This window comes from Grampus griseus (assembly GCF_964374135.1).
Source record: "Grampus griseus genome assembly, chromosome: 20".
In the NCBI taxonomy this organism is placed as follows: domain Eukaryota; kingdom Metazoa; phylum Chordata; class Mammalia; order Artiodactyla; family Delphinidae; genus Grampus; species Grampus griseus.
This window is the reverse complement of record NC_139014.1, coordinates 52,993,276-53,010,930: the sequence shown is the minus strand read 5'-3', so window position 1 is coordinate 53,010,930 and position 17,655 is coordinate 52,993,276. Positions and strand designations below refer to the sequence as shown.

Below are 17,655 nucleotides of genomic sequence, written 5' to 3'. Positions count from 1 at the left end.
GCCCTCAGCACCTGCTCCAGCATCTGGATGGTCCCCGCCTGCTCATCCAGCTCCTCCTCCTGATCCTTGACCTTGGCCTCCAGGTCTCGGAGCTGTTTCTTGACCTTGGCCAAAGAGGCCTCATCCTTGGACTCTTGGGAAGAAATGTCCTGGAGCTCAGCCTCCAATGACACAACCTTCTGGGTGAATCCCGCAATGTCCATGTCTTTCTCCTGGAGCAAAAGAGAAGATGAGGCTGGCCCTGGGCTGGCCCGAGCCTGTGACGGGGTTGGGGTATGGACGATGGGAAGCCCCACGCACCTCCATCTGCTGCTTCAGGCTGAAAGCCTCGGCGAGGAGCATGTCCTTCTCCCGCTGCAGCTTCTCCCGCTGCAGCTTCTCCCGCTGGGCCTCCTCATGCGCCTGCGAGAGCTCACTGTCAAACCTGCGAGGGAGCGTGGCCATGCGGCTCCGTCAGATAAGGGAGGAGTCCAGGTCTCCAGCACCCAGAGGCCGCCCGGAAGTGGTGCCACAGATGTGGACAGGACCCAAGTCAGGGGGAATCATGCAGCCTGAACTTGGGGCCAGTGGTCAGGTGACATTCAGGGGTTACAGGTCAGGCCACCTAGGCCCTGCTGAGCAACCTGGTCTGGGATGGGGTGGGTAGGGATTTCATCACACAGGTCCAAGGAGGCTTTTCACCAGATGGGGCTGAGAGGGAACCACAGACTGCTTCCAGGGAAGAGGTGGACAGACTCTCCTCTGGCATTGTCTCGACCTTTTCCCTTTCAACAGATCAAAGAATGGGAAGAGGGACCAGGGTGAGGGCAGAGCGGGCATCAGAATGGGTAGAAATGGATGTCCTGCCGCGTCTAACTCACTTTCTACAGTTCAGTCTGGCAACTTTAGATAGAGCAGCTGGCTGCTGCCCCACCTCTGAGCACTAGGCCCTGGCCAGGCCCACCTGCTCCAGCAGCACCCTGTCACCCCCAGGACACCCCACACCAGGCTGGAGGCCCCAGTCCCACTGTGCCCGGCTGGCAGCGTGCTTCAACGGGCACACGGTCCACGGTCGGGGGCCTCTTTCTTCACTTCTCCACTTCCCAGCCTTCCATTTCCTGCCCAGTGACGCTACAGAAGGAGCAAATTGCTGAAATTCCTCTTACCACCTTCACTGAAGAGCTAATCGGCTTCAGGTCAAAAACTGGACAGCTCATCCCCATCCCAACTCCACATCAAAAAAAAAGTAAGAAAACTCCGGGCAGCTGAAACCTAATAAGGTGCCCAGCGGGGAGTGCAGTGAGACGGTAACTAGGCCGAGCTGGCACTGTCAGGGGGGTGCTCTGAGCGGGGGCGGGGTGTCCCGCTAAGGGTGTCTGCCACTAAGTAAAAGGGAAGGTGGGGGTAAAGATGAGAACTAGGGAAGCAGAGAGTCACAGAGCTGGGAGGGAGAAATATAAGGCCTTCCTACCTCCCCCCACTCTCTGCAAAGCAGCAGCCTGGCAGGCCCGAGTGAGCCCAGGAGGCCAAGGGTAACCCTGGGTCACTGAAAGGACTCAGCCCTGCCGTCCTCACCCCCAGGGCGTGGGTGTAGGGCTGCCCCTTCACAAAGGCAACTGGTGCCTCTGCTGAGAACCCGACCCCTGCAGCGGGGAACCGGGTGCCGTTCCCACCCCCTGGGGCTCCCTGCTGTTCCCAGGGTGTGAGGGTTCCTCCCTGTTACTAATAGAGGCATCCCATTCCCATCCCCAGCCAGGGAAGTTAATTTAGATTGGATTTTCTCCTGTGAGGGCTACACCTGCCCCCCTTTGTGTCATTACATTTACCATAATGAGATGGAAGCGGCACGATAGTTTAACAACATTAGTCAGGAGAGTGTGTTTGTGTAGCTGAGGCAAGGGAGAGATGGGGAGCCGGGCAAGGGCAAGAGGCAGGGCCGCCGTGGAGAGGTTCCTGCACGGGCTCTGGCTGACACCCATCCTTCCCGGCCCCAGGCAGGGTGACAGCACATACTGAGGGGAGCGTGTCCGAGAGCGAAGCCCTGAGCAGGCCGTCGGTGGGGCTGTGGTCTGCGTGCTCCTTAGGAGTGAGACTCTGACTCACATTCCGGGATGAGTGACCATGCAGGCAAAGCCCCTGGCCAAATTCAGGCCCCCTCTTCTCTCCTCCCCGGAGGGAGGCAGGGAGCCCTGTCTCGTGCTGCTCTAGGAAGTCCTCTGCGTCCAGGGCAGGGGGCCCACCCACCTCCTCTGCTTCTTCTCCAGCTCGTGGCTGCGGACCTGCTGGCCCTCCAGGTGCAGCTTGGTGTCCTGCAGCTCGGCTGCCAGCCGCTGGCACTTCTTCTTGAGCTGCTGCAGGGCCCGCTGGCTCTCATCACTATCTGCCTGCAGGTCTCCAAGCTAGGGGGCAAGATGGGGTGCAGGCTCAGCAGCCATTGAGAGGCCCAGAAGTACTGGTCAAAGAGGTGAGGAGAAGGGAGTGGGTGGATGAGGGGGAGACGTGGGGATGGGGGATGAAGTCAGGGTCGTCCAGGGAATCTAAGACACTCTTAACAACAGCTTGCCTTTGGTTGTCCCCCGAACCGAGAGGCGAACATGTCAACCAACCCTTCCCCGTTGCTCCCAGGGCCTGCCTGGCTCCGGCCACTCCCTGGGCCAACACGTGGCGCCAAGCCCCTCCCAGCTTCTCCCAGCTTCTCCCAGCTCCTCCTAGGCACAGACCTCCGCTTCTTCCACCAGACTCACCCGCCTCTCCAGCTGCCTTTTGCTCTGCTGCTCCACCTCCAGCTTGTCCTCAAACTCCTGCTCGAGCCGCTTCTTGGTGAAGTCCACCTCCCGCACCGCTCGCTCATACTTCAGGCGCCACTCGCCACCTGTGGGGTGGGGGCAGACAAGGGAGGACCGAGCTGCTGAGAGTCCCTGAGAAGGGGCCGAGGGGACGAAGGATGGGGCAGCAGGTGGAGTCAGCTGGAGGGACTCAGAAAGGTCCCTGGAATGGTGGCTTCCTCCCAAGGCAGAAGGAGCCACTAGCTGGGAGAAGCCTAGAGAGGGTGATGTGGCCACGTGTGCCGTCTTCTCCCCAGGGACCGGCAGACCGTGGTCCTCAGACATCATCATTATCATGGCTGTTACCGCCCTCCACGATAATCGCCTGCACTTACTGGCACCTCTACCTTCTCATCAGTTTATTTCACGTAGCCTTAAAACAGCCCTACAGACAGGAGACAAGGGGTGTGGTTTCCTAGGGGTGGGCATCGGAGGTTGCCACTCAGGCCACTTCCAAGTCCTCCAGCCTCTGACCCACCTGCGTCATCATCATCCACTTCCCCGTTGATCTCAGCTGCCCGGATGAGACGGGCCTCCATCACTTCCATTTCCATCACCTCCATTTTCTTCTTCAGTGCATCATACTGGGTCTGCAGAAGAGGAGGCTATGAGGTATGCCGATCCCCCCCTCGCGCAGTACCACCCGCGCCCCTGAACCACCGAGACCACAGTCCTAAGCTTACCCGGGGCAGACAGGGGTGCTGGGCTGGTGGCAGAGGTGCCACCTATCATTGGGGGAGCAGTGGGCACTAGAGTGCGGCAGCCGCTAGCACGGTCCTGCCCTCACCTGCAGCTCCTTCATCTCCTTCTCAGCCCGGAGCCTCTCAGCGGTCTCCGCGTCCAGCAGCTGGGAGGCGGACTCTCCCGTGTTACGTTCATCCGTCAGCTCCGATGTCAGCTCTGAGATCTGTGGTTGGGGGAGGGAGTCGCCACCAGTTGAACTGCCTGCCTCACTCAGCTGGAACAGCAGTGGGGGGCCTCCTGGGCTGGGCGCCCTGCGGAGGTGGGCCGGTCAGGCTGGTGCTGGGAGGCACTCACCCGGGTCTCCAGCCGGTCACTGCTGAGACGCAGCTCGTTCCGCTCCTTCTCCACCTTCTCAAGCTTGCTCCTCAGCTGCTGGATCTCTTCCTAGGGTGCAGTAAGGCGGGCAAAGTGAGCCAGAGGCACTGGGAGAGGTTGGGGCCCAGGAGCTGGACGCCACTGCCTCCCTGGGGCTCCATCCCTAGACCCTTCCCCGTATGCTGAGGATGCTTGAGGTCTCATCCTAAGAGGATACCTAGGGGCTCAGCCAGCACCCCAGAGGGACGCCTTCTGTTTGCTGGGCATAGTTCAAGGATACCAGCTCTCTGGACTAAACAAAGGAGCACTGGGGAGCCCAAGACAAGCTGGCAAAACTCTTGCCCACGTGGACCAACTACAGCCCTTCCCTCCCAGCAGCGTGGCTTTCCAGGCTGTTACGTACGTCTTTGTTCCGGATCTGCTCCTCCGACAGCTGTACCTCGATGAGGGGTCGCACCGTGGTGAAGAGCTTCCACCAGGGCCAGTCCTTCACCCCTTTGTTCTTCTTGATGTTCTTCTGCACACAGCGAATGGCCAGGTCTTGGATCTAAGTTGGGGTGGGGCATGGCACACAGCAGGCTCTCAGTCCTGAGCCCACCAGGACCCTCCCCACCACCAGCTCAGCTGTTGGGCTGCTCCTCTGGCCAACTGACCCCGAGTCAAACACTCCCTAAGCCTCCCCTTGCCCCCAGCCTCCCTCCGTTCCTTAGAGAGTGGGAGGCAGACAGCCCGGCCCTGGGAGCACCGCACTGGGCGCTAACCGCTCCGCCCTCATTAGGAATAACTTTGTCTGCTTTATTTGCTGCCTGATTATTTCCAGCACCCTGGCCGAGATGTGCTCTAAAACCTAATCTTGCTGAAACACAAGAGTCGGAGGTACTGGCTGTTTTATGGACCTGCTAATAAGAAAAGGAGACGCTGACGCAGCTCCTTAACCCTCACGGAGCAGCCTACGATCCGGAGCCCACCTTTGCCCGGGCCCTGCTCCCCACCACCCTAGCCCTCGGACCAGGCCACACAGCCCCATCGCTGGGTACACGAGCACTGTCGCTGGCACCAGGGAGCTGCCCATCCCCTGCCCTGGCCCAGGGCACGCTGCCCCGGGACGTCCAGCCTCTTCTCCCCCAGATAGCGATAACTCACAGCCCCACGACCTCCTGCCCGCACGTTCCCTCGAGTGTCCCTCCCCCACCCCCAGGAGCTCAGCTCTGCCCATCTAAGCTGAGGAGTGGGACGGGGATGGCCCTGCAGCAGCACCTTTTTCTTCTTGAAGTGCTGACGGGCCAGGTAGCCCCTGCAGGCTGCCTGGAACAGGGTCAGGTTCCTGCTGGTTTGTTCATCCCGCTGTTCCTCCAGCCGTGCCAGTGTGCCTGCCCGGAAGAACACCTGTGGAGACGCGGGCCAGGTGAAGGTGGGAGCCTGGGCTGGGGGCAACCCGGTGGAGGAACGAGCAGCTGGCACAGAAAGCCAGCAGGCCCAGAACCTGGCCCTTGGCCTGGGAAGAGCCTGAAAACCCCGGGGTCTACGAGGAGGGAGGAAGAAAGAGGCTGAGGGAGGAGGGCCAGGCTGGGGGCTGGGGAGGCTTTGGAAGGGGAGGAGCAAGGTGGGAAAGAGATGAAAGGAGAGGGAGGCCGGAGGGAAGGTATCTGGGACAAGAAGGACGTGAAGCGGCGGCCGGTCATATGGGGAGGCGCCCCTCAGCAACACCTATGGTGGCTTCTTCCCCCAGGGCTGCCAGCAGCACTGCCCACGCCCCTGTACCCACGGCCACTGCAGGCCCGCCACGGGCTCCAGCCGCCTCTGGCCTCCAGCTGCCTGCGATCAGGCAGATGGTGGTGTATGTGTTTAAGAAGGAAAAGGCCCAGGATGCAGTGTGCAGAGAAGGGGGAGGCCGGGGAGGGGGCCCCTCCTCTGCATCCTCCCAGCTCCGTTTCATGTCGGACTGTCTCCTCTTTCATGTGCCAACACCCTGCCCCCACACCCAGGTTTCATCTCGTGAAAGAGCCAGTGGGGTGGGTGAGGGTTGGCCCAGGCGAGGGACCTGTCACACGGGTTTGGGGGCCGGAGGGCAGGCGTGAGAGGAACCAGCTGGCTGTCCCCACACCCAGCCTTTCCTCTCACTCTTTGGTGCCCTGAGCTGGGACTGGATAAAATGTTCTGTGCTAAGAGAAAAAGAAGAGGGGGAATCGTCAGGTGAAAAAAAGACTAGTATCCTTGCAGAGGGCAAAGGCCATCTAGGTATACACCACCTCCACCTTGCCCAGAAGACAGAAAATGCCCTTTTGTGGGGCAAAGAGAAGATGTGAACTCCACGGGAAACATTCAGAACCGATAGGCACGGTGTCCCCAGGCCTCCCTCCAGGGAAGAAGTGGGGAGAGAGCCCGCACTTTCTGCTGAGAAAGCTCCGCCTCTGGCAGGAACCTAGTTCCCCGAGGCTGGCCTGGGAGAAAGCCAGCTCAGTCCTCTGCAACACGCAGGGCTGAGCGCCTGGGATCTCCAGTGGGTCTCGAGCCCTACCTGAGCCTCTGTTTCCCACGATGCGTGAGCCTGAGATTCCACAGGGGGTGTGAGAGACCCAAGTCCCCCGAGAGGGTGGGCCAACATGCTAGTGGTCAGTCTGACTAGGCAGACGTGAGGTGTCAGGGAGGGGGATGGAGAAAGGCCCAGAAATACACTGAGAAGCGAAAGGATGGTCTGGAGTCTAGAGCAGTGAGCCTCAAACCTCTCTCAACCTCTGTACATTTGTGGGGTTGAGTCTTTTTGAGTATCAGGTGACATCTCAGGGCCGTCTCTCCCCGTGAAACACACCTATCCATACACGTTTTACAAACATCAGGAAGCTCTCAGACACCCAAGCTTCCCTGCCTGAACCCTCAGGGTCCGGTGGGTTCAGGTTGAGACCCCCTTTCCTCTGAAGCAATGGGACACACACACAGGGAATCCTCACTCACCAGCCAGTACTAACCACAGCCCAGAAGCCCTGACACTTCTCTCCCAAACCAGATGTCAGCAAGCATCTGACTTTGCCCCTAATTCTGCTCTGAGCGTGAGTGGGCCCTGGGGTTCTCCTGTTTCAGCCAGGCACCTGGGATGATGCAGAGAGTCGGAGAGGGCAGCTGGGAAGAGGACCAGTCTGTGCAGGCCTTCTTCTACCCAAGACATACCTTGGAGGAGGTGCCAGCCCCAGGGCCAGCCAGCAGCGGCTCAGCCTGCCAGAGTTGACAGGAGCCCACCCAGGGAGAGAGCAAGAGGCTGCAGTGAAAAATCTGACTGCAGGCCTCCCAGGGAGGAAGCTCAGCTGGCCGCTCCTGAGCTTAGAGACAGGTGGGGAGGAGGCGAGCAAGAAGGTGAGCCAGACAACGGCAGAGACCAAAACCAGAAAGACGACACGGAAAGAGGCTGGGACCACAGAAGGCACAGAGGACAAGGAAAGAAGCAGAAAATAACAGATCTGAAACCAAGGAACAGGGACCAGCAGGGACAGCCACGGCCCAAAGGAAAAGGATAAACCAGGGACAGCACAGACGAGGGCAGAGGCAGGGGACAGGAAACGGATCCCCAGTGAGCGAGGGGGCAGAGGAACCAAAACCATGACTCAGAAGCAAAGCAGGGAGAACAGAGCTGACAAGCAGTACGCAAGGCTTTTTTGCGAGCACCCCCTTCCACCTCATACTCCCACGCGTTCCTTCCCTCTCTGCTGACAGATAGACAGTCCAGAACCCTCCCGGTGGCTCCCAACTGCTCTCCGTCCCACCTTGGCCCTTGAAGCACAAACGTGGATGCCACCTGTCAAGCCTCCCAGTCTCGGGAGAGAGGGGTGTCCAGGCTCCCTGCCCCGCGGGAGGGACGCTCGGCTGGCCCTCTGGTATGGAGCGACGCGGCAGACTGGCACCTGGGGCCGGGTGTGCCTGCCTTTTCTGCACGACGTTCCATTCAGGTGAGGAATTCGGCCTGTTGGACGGGTGGTGCCGGCACAGCCTCACCAAGCCCTGCTTGCTCTCTGGGACCCTGGCAGCCCCAGACGACTCACCCAAGGAGGCTCTGCCTTCCTGCCTCTCCCAGCTCTCCCTTCCGTCTTCCCCATTCCCCACACCAGGACTCAGGCCAATTCTGGGCCACCTTCTGACCCACTCCCTCCTGACATCACAGAGGTGTTCCGTGCACTGAACAAGACAGTTATGCAGAGGGAGGGAGAGTCAAGTTTGCTGCAGCTGGAGTATTTTACTTCCTGGCCCCCAGCCCCGAAGGGGGCAGCTTGAGAGGAAGGGCAGCCCCAGAGTGGCTGGGGGGGAAGGGGGCTGGCGGGGGCAAGACCCAGCAGGGGCCCCAGGAGACTCCTGAAGTTGGACTGAGCAGGGAGAGCAGGAGGGGAGGGGCAGCCACGTGGACAAGTGTGACCAGAGAGTGAGAGCGGCCGCCTTCCTGTAGGGACAACTCACCCGGCTCAGGCCCATGCAGCAGCTGCTCTGCTCCAGGTCCAAGGACTCCAGCAGCTCCTCCACCGCCTACAGAGAGATGCCTCTGTCAGGGAGCCCACCCGGGGACTCCCCACCTCCACGCAGGGCTTCTCCCAGTCCCTCAGCCCTTCCCGTCCTCCGTTCAGTCCGCTCTTTATTCAGCGAGCACGTTTGGTGGCTTCTGCAGCGTCAGGCCCCTTGCTGGATTCCGGGGATATAAAGATGACTGCGAGAGGAACACGCTCTCTTGTTGGGGAGCGAGACAAGAAAATTGGTGAAGTACACAGAGGAGGAGGCATCTAAGCCAGACAAGGGAGCTGTGGAAGGCACTCGGAGGAGGTGTTGCTTGTGCCGTCTTTAGATACAAGTAAGAATTAGCCAAAGTAGGGGTGAGGGCATTTCAGGCAGAGGTACTAGCATGCGCAAAGGCCTGAAAGCATAAGGCAGCAGGGAGCGCCGAGGAAACTCCAAGTAGTTCAGTATAACTGGAGGGTGGGGCGGGCAGCAGTTAAGGGGCGAGTAGACAGGTGGGCAGGGGCCAACGGACGTGAGCCTGTGTGCTCCGAGAGCCCCTGGAGGGTCCTCTCGGGGAGAGGCACGGTCAGATTTGCTCTTGATAGAAATCCCACTGGCACATGAGTGGAGGATGCAAGGACCCCTTAGGCAGGAATCCATAGGAGAGAAGGCTAGAGCCTGACCCAAAGGGAGGAGAGGAGGGGGAGATGCGAGAGACCTTAAGGAGATGAAGCCTTGCCCGATGTGGGGGGGTGGTTAGACGAGAGGGAGGAAGCTAGGGACACATGGAGGTTTCTGACTTGTGTAGTAATTAGTTACTGGTGCCATTCTCCAAGGTAGGCAATACAAGAGAAAGAGTAGGTTTGGGAGGAGATATAATCAGTTTGGTGTGAGCGTGCAGAGTTTGAGGTACTATAAGGGCGTACAGGTAGAGCAGCCCAGAAAGCAGCTAGATAGAAATGCACGTCTGGCGTGGGAGGGAGGCCTGGGCTAGAGGCATTGATCTGGGAGTCATCAATATATATGCGGTAATTGAAGTGATGGGCATGAATGAGGTCGCCCAGGAAGAGGGTATAGAATAGAAAACAACGGCCAAGGAGGTAGTCTTAAAGAAGAGAGAGACCTTTACTTCAGGGGGGTGTGAAAGACGGGAAGCTTAGAGGGACCGAGAAAGAAAGAACAGAGAGACAAGGGGAAAACCAGGAGTGGCATCAAAGAAGCTGAGCAGAGAATGTTTCAAAAAGAACAGAGCTGTCAACAGTCACATGGCAAGAAGCACAGAAAAGTGCCCATTAGCTCTGGTAACATGGAGGGCTTGGGAGGACAAGACCGGTCCCAGGTGTCAGGGGTGGCAACCAGGCAGCTACCGGTGGAGGAATGAATGGCAGTGGAGCAAGGGCAGCAAGAGGAGACTAAGTGTCGATGGTGCAGGGCACGAGGGAGGGTTGATGGAAGGCTCCTTTCTGAATGTAATGTCTGTGGAACGTTTCTCCACTGAGAGAAGAGCCGGCAGAGGAGAGGCCGGAGGAACAGGAGAGAGAGAAGACGTATCGCTGATGGAGCAGGTCTCCAGAGAGGCCAAAGGGAATTGGTTCCAAAGCACGGGAAGAAGGGACCGGACAAGGGGAGGGAGGATACTTCTCCCACCCAGACAGGAGGGCTGGGGAAGAAGGAGGCACCTGGAGAGGAGTGTACAAAGGCAGGAGGAAGTTGGAGCCTCGATTTTATCAGCGTTTGGAGGCAAGGTCGACTGCTGGGAAGGTGCAGTGGGGGAGGATTTGAGGAGAAAGACGGAGAATGGAATAGCAGAGAAGGAGCTCAGAACAGGGGCCAGGTAAGGATGGAGCATGTGGAAAATGGGGCCCAAGGGTCCAGTGAGCCTGGAGACTACGGACCTATAGGAATTCAAGTCCCTGCAGTTGTATAAATTTCTCCCACAGCCCTTTGGGAGCCCCAAGCCAAGGAGAGCAGACGTCCAAAGGCGGCCCTTCAGGGCTGGGATTGAGCAGGGAAGGTGCTATGGGAAGCTCAGGAGAGCTGAGGGTGAGGAAGGCGGAGTGACCGGAGGGCAGGACCACGGCGTCGAGACTGAGAGGAAAAGGAAGTGAAGTCAGAAGGGAATGGACAGAGCAGAGAAAATGGAGTGGGGTCCAGAAATGAGCGGTGATGATGGAGTCATAGAGCCGGTGTCCTGAGGGAGGGGTCAGATGCACAGGTAGGAGGCTGTGGTGAGAGATTTCAGGAGCGGAGAATTTCCAGGGATGATGAGGCGCTGGGTGTAGCCATGAGGGCGAGGTGGGAATGGAGGTCAAGGGTGAGAGAGAAGGGGGTGTGGGTGGGTCATGTATAGCCACACCAAGGTCACCCTGCACACTGGCAGGTCCCGGATGGAGAGGGTAGGGAGAAGGTCTTTGAGGCCTCCATCAGTGTGGGTCTGTGACTCGGGGGGCAGCAGGAGGCAGGGGGCTTCCTGCCCTGTCCTGCACAGCATTCTCTCTTTGAGGAGAGCCGTCCTAAGGCCTGAGATGCCTTCCAAGTCAGGCTGAGTACCTGAGGCCAGAGCACAGTGCAGGAGGGTTCCTCGGCTCAAGGAGCCCTTTGGCTCTCTGAGGAGTTGCCTCTGGGGGTCAAGGTGACAGCCGAGAACGGCAGGGAGACATCCCTTCACACAGCCAGGAACTCACCAACCTGGCTGACAAGGGGCCTGCCCTGGGAGCCTTAGGCTCACCCTGGCACCAGGAAGGTGCTGCCACATCAATCTTCCTCCAAGGAGGGATGCCTGCCCCTCCCCTGGACAGCTTCCTGCTGAAGGAACTAGGTCCTGGTGTGGAGGTCAAGGCTGAGGGGCCCAGGTGCTACCAGTGGGGCACCCAAAACACTAGTTCTAATCTGCCACCTGGGAGGCTCTTGGGTGACTGTCTGGCTCACCGGAGAGCAGACACCCTCAGCTCGGGCCTTTAAAGCGGGTGGCTCTCCTGTGATTCCTACAGGCCGTCCGTGCCCCGGGCTGCCTTCCCCCCACCGCCACAGCCTGGCTGCCATGTGTCCCTGGCTTGGCCCTGGTTGGGCAAAACCAGGCACCTGACCCAGGGCCAGCCTGGCTCTCTCTAGGGGAGGAAGGGCAGCTGCCTGGAGGGGTCTGACCAGAGGGAGGAGGGTCTGGCGGGGCCGTGGGGACCCAGACCTACCCGCTTTTCATCCACCACAATGTAGTTGCGCCCGTGTTTCTTGGTCAGGTGCGGGGCCAGGACGTCGAAGCGGCGGCGGAACTCAGAAAACACCATGTGGTCAGGGTAACCTAGGGAGAGAGCGGCCCGGAGCCAGGCCCGTCAGCCTCGCCTGCTCCCAGAGCCCCCAACAACCACTGGTGCCCAGGCAGAGTCACCTGAAAGCGAAGAGACTGCGGGGGGAGGAGAGCCCGCGGTCGAGGTCGCCCCGGGAAAGGAGAGTGGAGAGGAAGGAGGCAGGGGCGACGGACAGGAGGCGGGAGGACAACCAGGCTGCCCCACGCTGGGACTGCGGGGATTAAACAGGGAACAGGTTCTTTTAGAAGGAAGCAACTTCCTTGTCGGTGAGGATGCAAACGGGGGACGGCTGACCACCTGGAAGGAATGCTATGGAGGTAAGAGCCTGGATGACCCCTAAGATGCTTTCTAGCCTCCAGGTCTATGACTCTGTGATAACCCAGAGAAGGATGTCTTGAGGAATTAATAAGAAAAAAAAAAAAAAAAGAAAAGAAAATAGGGCATCGGAGAATAGCAGAGAGGAGAAGTGCAAGGGCTTAGGGTTGGAATCCTGCCCTGGTTCTTGCTATCATGTGACCTTGGACCAGTCACTCAACCTCTCTGAGTCTCGGTTTCCTCGTCTGTAAATGGGGGCCCTACCACTTACCCCACATGGTAGTCATGGTGCTTAAATGGGAAAATGTGTAGAAAGCACAGGTTGGCTCACTTGGTGGGTGTTCAGAAAGGGCTCCCTTCCTGCCACCTTCCTGACCTTAGGCCCAAGGTGACCAAAAAGGCTTGTAGATTCCCTTTCCCTAAAGAGTGTTACCTCTAACGGAGATTCCCTACTGTCTGGGCTTGAGGCTGGGGCAAGGTCAGGATTGTGGCTAGCGAGAGGTTACCCTGAGGCACCCCGAGGACACCAGAGCCCACGGCAGTGGACCAAGAGACCCACTCCTATGGAATCACAGAATTTCAAGCCAAAAAGAGGTCTTACACCGGATATAACTCAGCCTCCAGACGTGGAAACTGAGGCCTGAGAGGGGGAGTGACTGGCTTGCTCAGGGTCACAAAGCCTGCGGCTGGAGGCAGAGCTGGACTCCAAACCCAGGCTCCTGACAGCCCGTCGGGGGCTCGCTCCACCTCAGCGGCCTAGCTGGCTCTGGGAAGCCCTCCAACTGCGAGATGGGGCTGACGCATGTGCCTGATGATTGAAACAGGAGGCGGGGGCCACTGAGGGGCCAAGACAAAGTGAGCTATTGATTGTATCTGAATTGCAATTAAATTGATGGGCCAGGATAGCAGGTCCGGACGCCTGGCATCTTAATTAATCATCAGCGCCATCGATGGTGGCTGGGGGCTGGGGGAGGAGAGGGGGTCTGCTGCGGCTGGCCTCATCGATCTGCTTGTCTGAGTGAAGCACATTGATTTTGGTTCAGAGCGGTAACAATCTGGTTTTGAAATAATAAACAGCAACTCCTTACCAAGACGTGGGGACAGATCGATGATTTATTTAGAGCAGGGCTGGGAGCCCGTTTCCTAGCTTTGGCTGCTAAGGAAGTGACGGTGCCCCTGTGGAATGCCTCAAGGGGACCCGGCTGTGGGTCGGTGGGAGCCTGCATGCTCTTCTAGCTACGGGAGAAAAGGGCAGAAACCTGGCGATTCATAACTTTTCAGGCAAACGAAACCCTACTCAGAAACTGGTCTGTTTCGGTCAAATCCTGCTCTGCCACTCACGCGCTGTGTGACCTTGGGCAAACTACTTAACCTCTCTGAGCCTCAGTCACCTCATCTGGGGATGATACTAGTACCTACATCTCATGGAGTTGTTGGGAGGATTAAATGAGTTACTGTGTGGGACGAGTTTAGAATAGTGTCTGGTATACTAAGGATGTTAACCACTATTGTTATCGTCCTGTCTGGCCCCTCGTCCAGATGGGTCCGTAAAAAGGGTCTGTCTGACCTTTCTTGGGAATTCTAAGTTCTTCAGAAAGATTTAACACTTCATTTCTCATTGCAGGGCTGGCCCACTCTTAGAGGCAGTTGCTCCACAAGGACACTGAGTCTGCTGCTGTGGGCAGAGCTGACCTGTCCAAACCAGGGAAGGCGGGAGGAGGGAGCTGTGGGAACAGGGCATGTGGGCTGGGCAGGGGAGGGGATGAGGAGGGCTGGAATGTGGAAGGGAGAGGATGGTCAGCAGGCTGGCAAGAAAAAGGGAAAGGAACAGACTGGGCTGGAGAGATGCACGGAGAGACCCCCAGAGGAGGCAGCAGCAGAGATGAGGGGGATCTAGGGCCAGTCGGAGATGGGGGGGAGCAGCACCCCTCCAGCCCCACAGGCCCTGTTAGGGAGGTGGGGAGGGGCAGGGGCAGCTCTAGGAGGGAGAGGTAGGAGTTGAGAGGGAAGGGGCCCCACCTTGGCGGTACATGCGCACGGCATCAAGCAGGCGGGAGCCTCGAAGCTGGGCGCGGAGCAGGGGCACGTCCAGCTGCAGGAGCCCGGCCTCGCAGTGGTCTCCCGGGGGCAGGTCCAGCTCACTGCTGCAGCTGACTCTGCGGGAGTGGGCAGAACGGGGCTCCCCCGCCCAGCCCTCTGCCACAGGCAGGAAGCAATGCACGAAATGCAGCTTTGACTTCTTGATGGTGTCAATGAGGGCGTCCTGCCAAAGGGGAAGGGACAGCCTTCAGTGGGCTCCGACAGCCCGAACCAAGAGACCAGGGACTGGCGCCAGCGTCTCCACTCTGTGGCAGGATGGCAGGTGTCCCACCCCTGGCTGGGCAGGACATGCTAAGCCTGGACAACCCTGCTCGTACTAGGCCCGGGGGGCCACGCACAGCGGGTAGCACTGCAAGAGGACCCCACCAGCAGCAATCAAGGTGAGTGGGCTGCCGAGTGGGCACTGGTGACCGGAGCGTGCCCAGAAGGCCCCGGCCCCCTGCCAGCGGTCGGGAAGCGCCCCAGGGCCTGCACTGGCACACTCACCACCTGCAGCCTAATCTGGATGCACAGGGACTTCTTCTTGACGGCCGCCATCCCTGTGGTGAAGGTCTTCCGCATGCTGGTGGCCCGGCGCAGCGCCAACTGCGAGCCGCCCTCCAGGCCCGCAATGGAGCCTGAGAGCACCGTGGCGCTGCCCGCCCGGCCCAGAAACAGGTTGCTGATGATTTTTCTGCCAGAGGAGGAAAAGGAGGGAAAGAAGTCATATTCAGGCAGCAGTAGAGGCCGTTCCTCTTCCCAGCTCCTAGGTCACCGTGGCCGGGGGCCTGGGCTATCTGGGCTGGGGCTGCACGTCTCACACCCGACAGAGACACTACAGAGAAACCCTCAAACAGCAGGAAGAGAAAACCGGGGTGGGTGGACGGAGTGGTGTTCTTACTTCTGGGAGTCCTGCAGGAGCCGGGGGGCGTTCTGGGTGGCCGGGTTCTGCTTGGTGTAGCTCAGCCAGCCGGCCGTGTTGTACTCTACCCAGTTGGTGCAACGGCTGTGGCCCAGGAGAAAATGGTGCGCTTTGCTGCTGCGCAGGAGGGGGCTTTGGCCTGAGGGCGGGGCAAGCAAGGTTCAGGTCATCAGGGCACAGGTCCCCCAAAAGCCCATGGACTCAGTGAGCCCCCAAGGCAGTGCCAACTGGACTCATATATACATGAATGGGTTCTCAGGAGAGGAAGCAGAGGAGCTGCCCTCCAGGGGTACCACCTACCTTTTCGGTCACCTTCCTGGGGGCCATAGTAGGAGAAAAGGCGCTCCAGGAGGTCGTCCTCAGTGGCCCCTGGCACCAGCACCTCCTCTTCCAACAACCATAGCAGGCCCTTCGCCTCATCCGTGTGGGCCAGTGAGCGAACCTATGCAGAAGGAAAGAAATCCCGCAGTGTCACATGGAGCAGTGTGAAGGGGGCTAGGACCTGTGGTCCCGACCGCACACCATAAACATGCTACACAGATACACACGCTACAGCTCCTGCCACTCATGGCTGACATTCTGTGGAGCAGGTGGCCAGCAAGGAGAAAGAGGGGCCAGAAAGAGATCAGAGAGAGAAGCCCACAGCACAATATGATTCCTGGGACCTGTGTCCTAAGTCCCCAGAGACTGAAGGCTTCTTATTGACGCCCAGAGCCTCTCCTCCATCCTCAACCCCTTGGAGATCAGGGGGGCTTGGGTGAGCCCCGCGTTGCCCTCACTCTCTGGGCATCACCTCCCACGCAGATAAAAGGAGATGAGGTCTTTAAAGCCCTGAGCACAGGGCATGGCCCAAAGGAAGCTGTCAACAAGAGACAGCGGTGATTAATCCTGGTTCCCCGCCCGAGAGGGGAGAACCCAGAGAGGGCTCAGAGCACTGCAGGTGGGGTCACTACAGGGTCCTAAACTCAAGTGCCAAAAGCCTAAGACAGCTGACTTAATGGCTGTGGCAGCCAACATGGGCAGAGCTGGGGCGCCTGGAGAGCAGGTGTCCCCATCTAAAGGGAACAGCCACCACTCAGGAGCAGCCAACTGCTGTCCCGGAAGAACGGTGGCCTAGTGTCGGCAAATCCTCCAGCTTTTCAAGAGAAGGTGGAAATACTGAATTCTGATGTCTAATTCCCCACGCAAGCCAAACAACCAAGGGTGAAGGTGCCTTTTTTACGGAATTCCCAGGTCTTCCTTGGGCAAGGAGGACTCTGGCCTGGCCTCTAGGGACTGGGGACAAGAGAAGTCAGAGAAGTACCCTTTTCCCTCTCTGACCCAAGCTGCCCAAGGGAGTCTGTGTGCTGACCAGGAGGACACAGAAGGTGGCCGAGGACCGATGGGCAACTAAGGCCCCCGAGCAGCTGGAGCTGTACGGCAGGAATGAGCAAGAAGCCACTGGATGGTGAGTGGCAGGCTGGGCACTGAGGGGCCCCCGTGCCCAGAGGTGGAGCTGCCCGATGCCAAGGCCCATCAGAAAGGGGAGAGCAAAGGAGGGAAGGGATGGCCAAGCCCCATTCAAACACACTGTCTGACCCACCGCTGCTGCTAAGCCAGCCGGGTCAGCTTGCCCACACCTCCTGGGAACGGCAAAGGCTCTCGGGGGAGGCCTTGGCAGGGGCTTAGGTGTCAGGAAGAAAAGCCAGCTTCCCTGGGGAGATGTGGGACTTGGGCACTTTAAGCCCTTGTCTCAGGGGGACGCTCGCTCTCCCGGGGCCCCACCCCCTGGGCCAGGGCCTTCCCGCAGGGAGGCGGGGGAGAGAGAGGTGGGACTCAAAGCAGAGGAGGGAGATCAGCAGCCTGGCAAAAATGCCAATTCTCCAATAAAGCGCCTTATGCAGCTTCCCTAATTGAAGACAATGGCCAAATGCCAGGCGCTCGCCGGGCAGCCAGTCCCCCAGGCAGCAAGGTGCCCAAGACGCTTGCCCAAAGGGTGACAAGGCCCGTCCCCAGACTGAGCGGCGAGGACTCACACCCACACAGCCCCTCAGTGGGCATTTTATATCTGGATACTGTTTCTGTGTTTGGGTGAATGCCACCTCCTCGCCCTGCTCTGCTAGGCTGCACCGGTCCTCCGCTTGGGGACGATGGGAGGGGATGACTGTGTCCTCTGGGTCCAGCCAGGCCCTCACCACTGAGGAGGTGGTAACAGGGCTCCTGGCAGACACACTGGAGGCACGGCTGGGACAGGGCCTGAGCTCAGACACCCGTGGCAGGTGCTCCCCACTGCACCAGGGAAGAAAGAAGTACCACCTTCCCGGCCAGACTGGCTGGCAGCTGAGCGAAAGGGCGCACAGCTCGGAAGCGCTTGGTGTCTGGGCCTGACTGCTGGGCCCCCCAGCCCATCGTGTCCCCACGCAGCAGCAGCTCATATGGGGAGGGCTCTACCAAGGGAGAGGAATGGGAAGGGCAAGAAAAGGCCAGCCCAGGCCCTCCCTGGAATTCCTACCAGGGACTGATGGGAGGCCTGGTCCACGGCGGCCACAGAGTCACCTGTGGCTGGCTCCAGGTCGTCAAACGCCAGCTCGATGTTCTCCTAGGAGGGAAGGTGGGGAGGTAGTGAGCACAGGGCCGTGTGTGGGGTGCAGCCCTAGGAGCAGGCCAGGTGGGGACGCTGGGGTCAGCAAGTCCAATGTCCCATCCGGGCAGGAGCTCC

General features: G+C 59.3%; 1 protein-coding gene across 12 annotated transcripts in view; it reads right to left on the bottom strand.

Annotated features, from left to right (window-relative positions):
- Positions 1 to 17,655, bottom strand: part of MYO18A (myosin XVIIIA) — a 95,582-nt gene that overhangs the window by 20,051 nt on the left and 57,876 nt on the right. For all 12 annotated transcript variants that reach the window (XM_082678698.1, XM_082678699.1, XM_082678697.1 and 9 more), the window contains 16 exons: positions 17,449 to 17,535; positions 15,258 to 15,399; positions 14,937 to 15,096; positions 14,543 to 14,729; positions 13,976 to 14,219; positions 11,525 to 11,634; positions 8,304 to 8,369; positions 5,121 to 5,249; positions 4,267 to 4,410; positions 3,843 to 3,932; positions 3,592 to 3,711; positions 3,283 to 3,394; positions 2,724 to 2,851; positions 2,224 to 2,378; positions 301 to 424; positions 12 to 212 (listed from right to left, as the gene is read on the bottom strand). In XM_082678698.1, the coding sequence (XP_082534824.1) occupies positions 12 to 212; positions 301 to 424; positions 2,224 to 2,378; positions 2,724 to 2,851; positions 3,283 to 3,394; positions 3,592 to 3,711; positions 3,843 to 3,932; positions 4,267 to 4,410; positions 5,121 to 5,249; positions 8,304 to 8,369; positions 11,525 to 11,634; positions 13,976 to 14,219; positions 14,543 to 14,729; positions 14,937 to 15,096; positions 15,258 to 15,399; positions 17,449 to 17,535 (2,199 nt within the window). The remainder of the gene's footprint in view (positions 1 to 11; positions 213 to 300; positions 425 to 2,223; positions 2,379 to 2,723; positions 2,852 to 3,282; positions 3,395 to 3,591; positions 3,712 to 3,842; positions 3,933 to 4,266; positions 4,411 to 5,120; positions 5,250 to 8,303; positions 8,370 to 11,524; positions 11,635 to 13,975; positions 14,220 to 14,542; positions 14,730 to 14,936; positions 15,097 to 15,257; positions 15,400 to 17,448; positions 17,536 to 17,655) is intronic.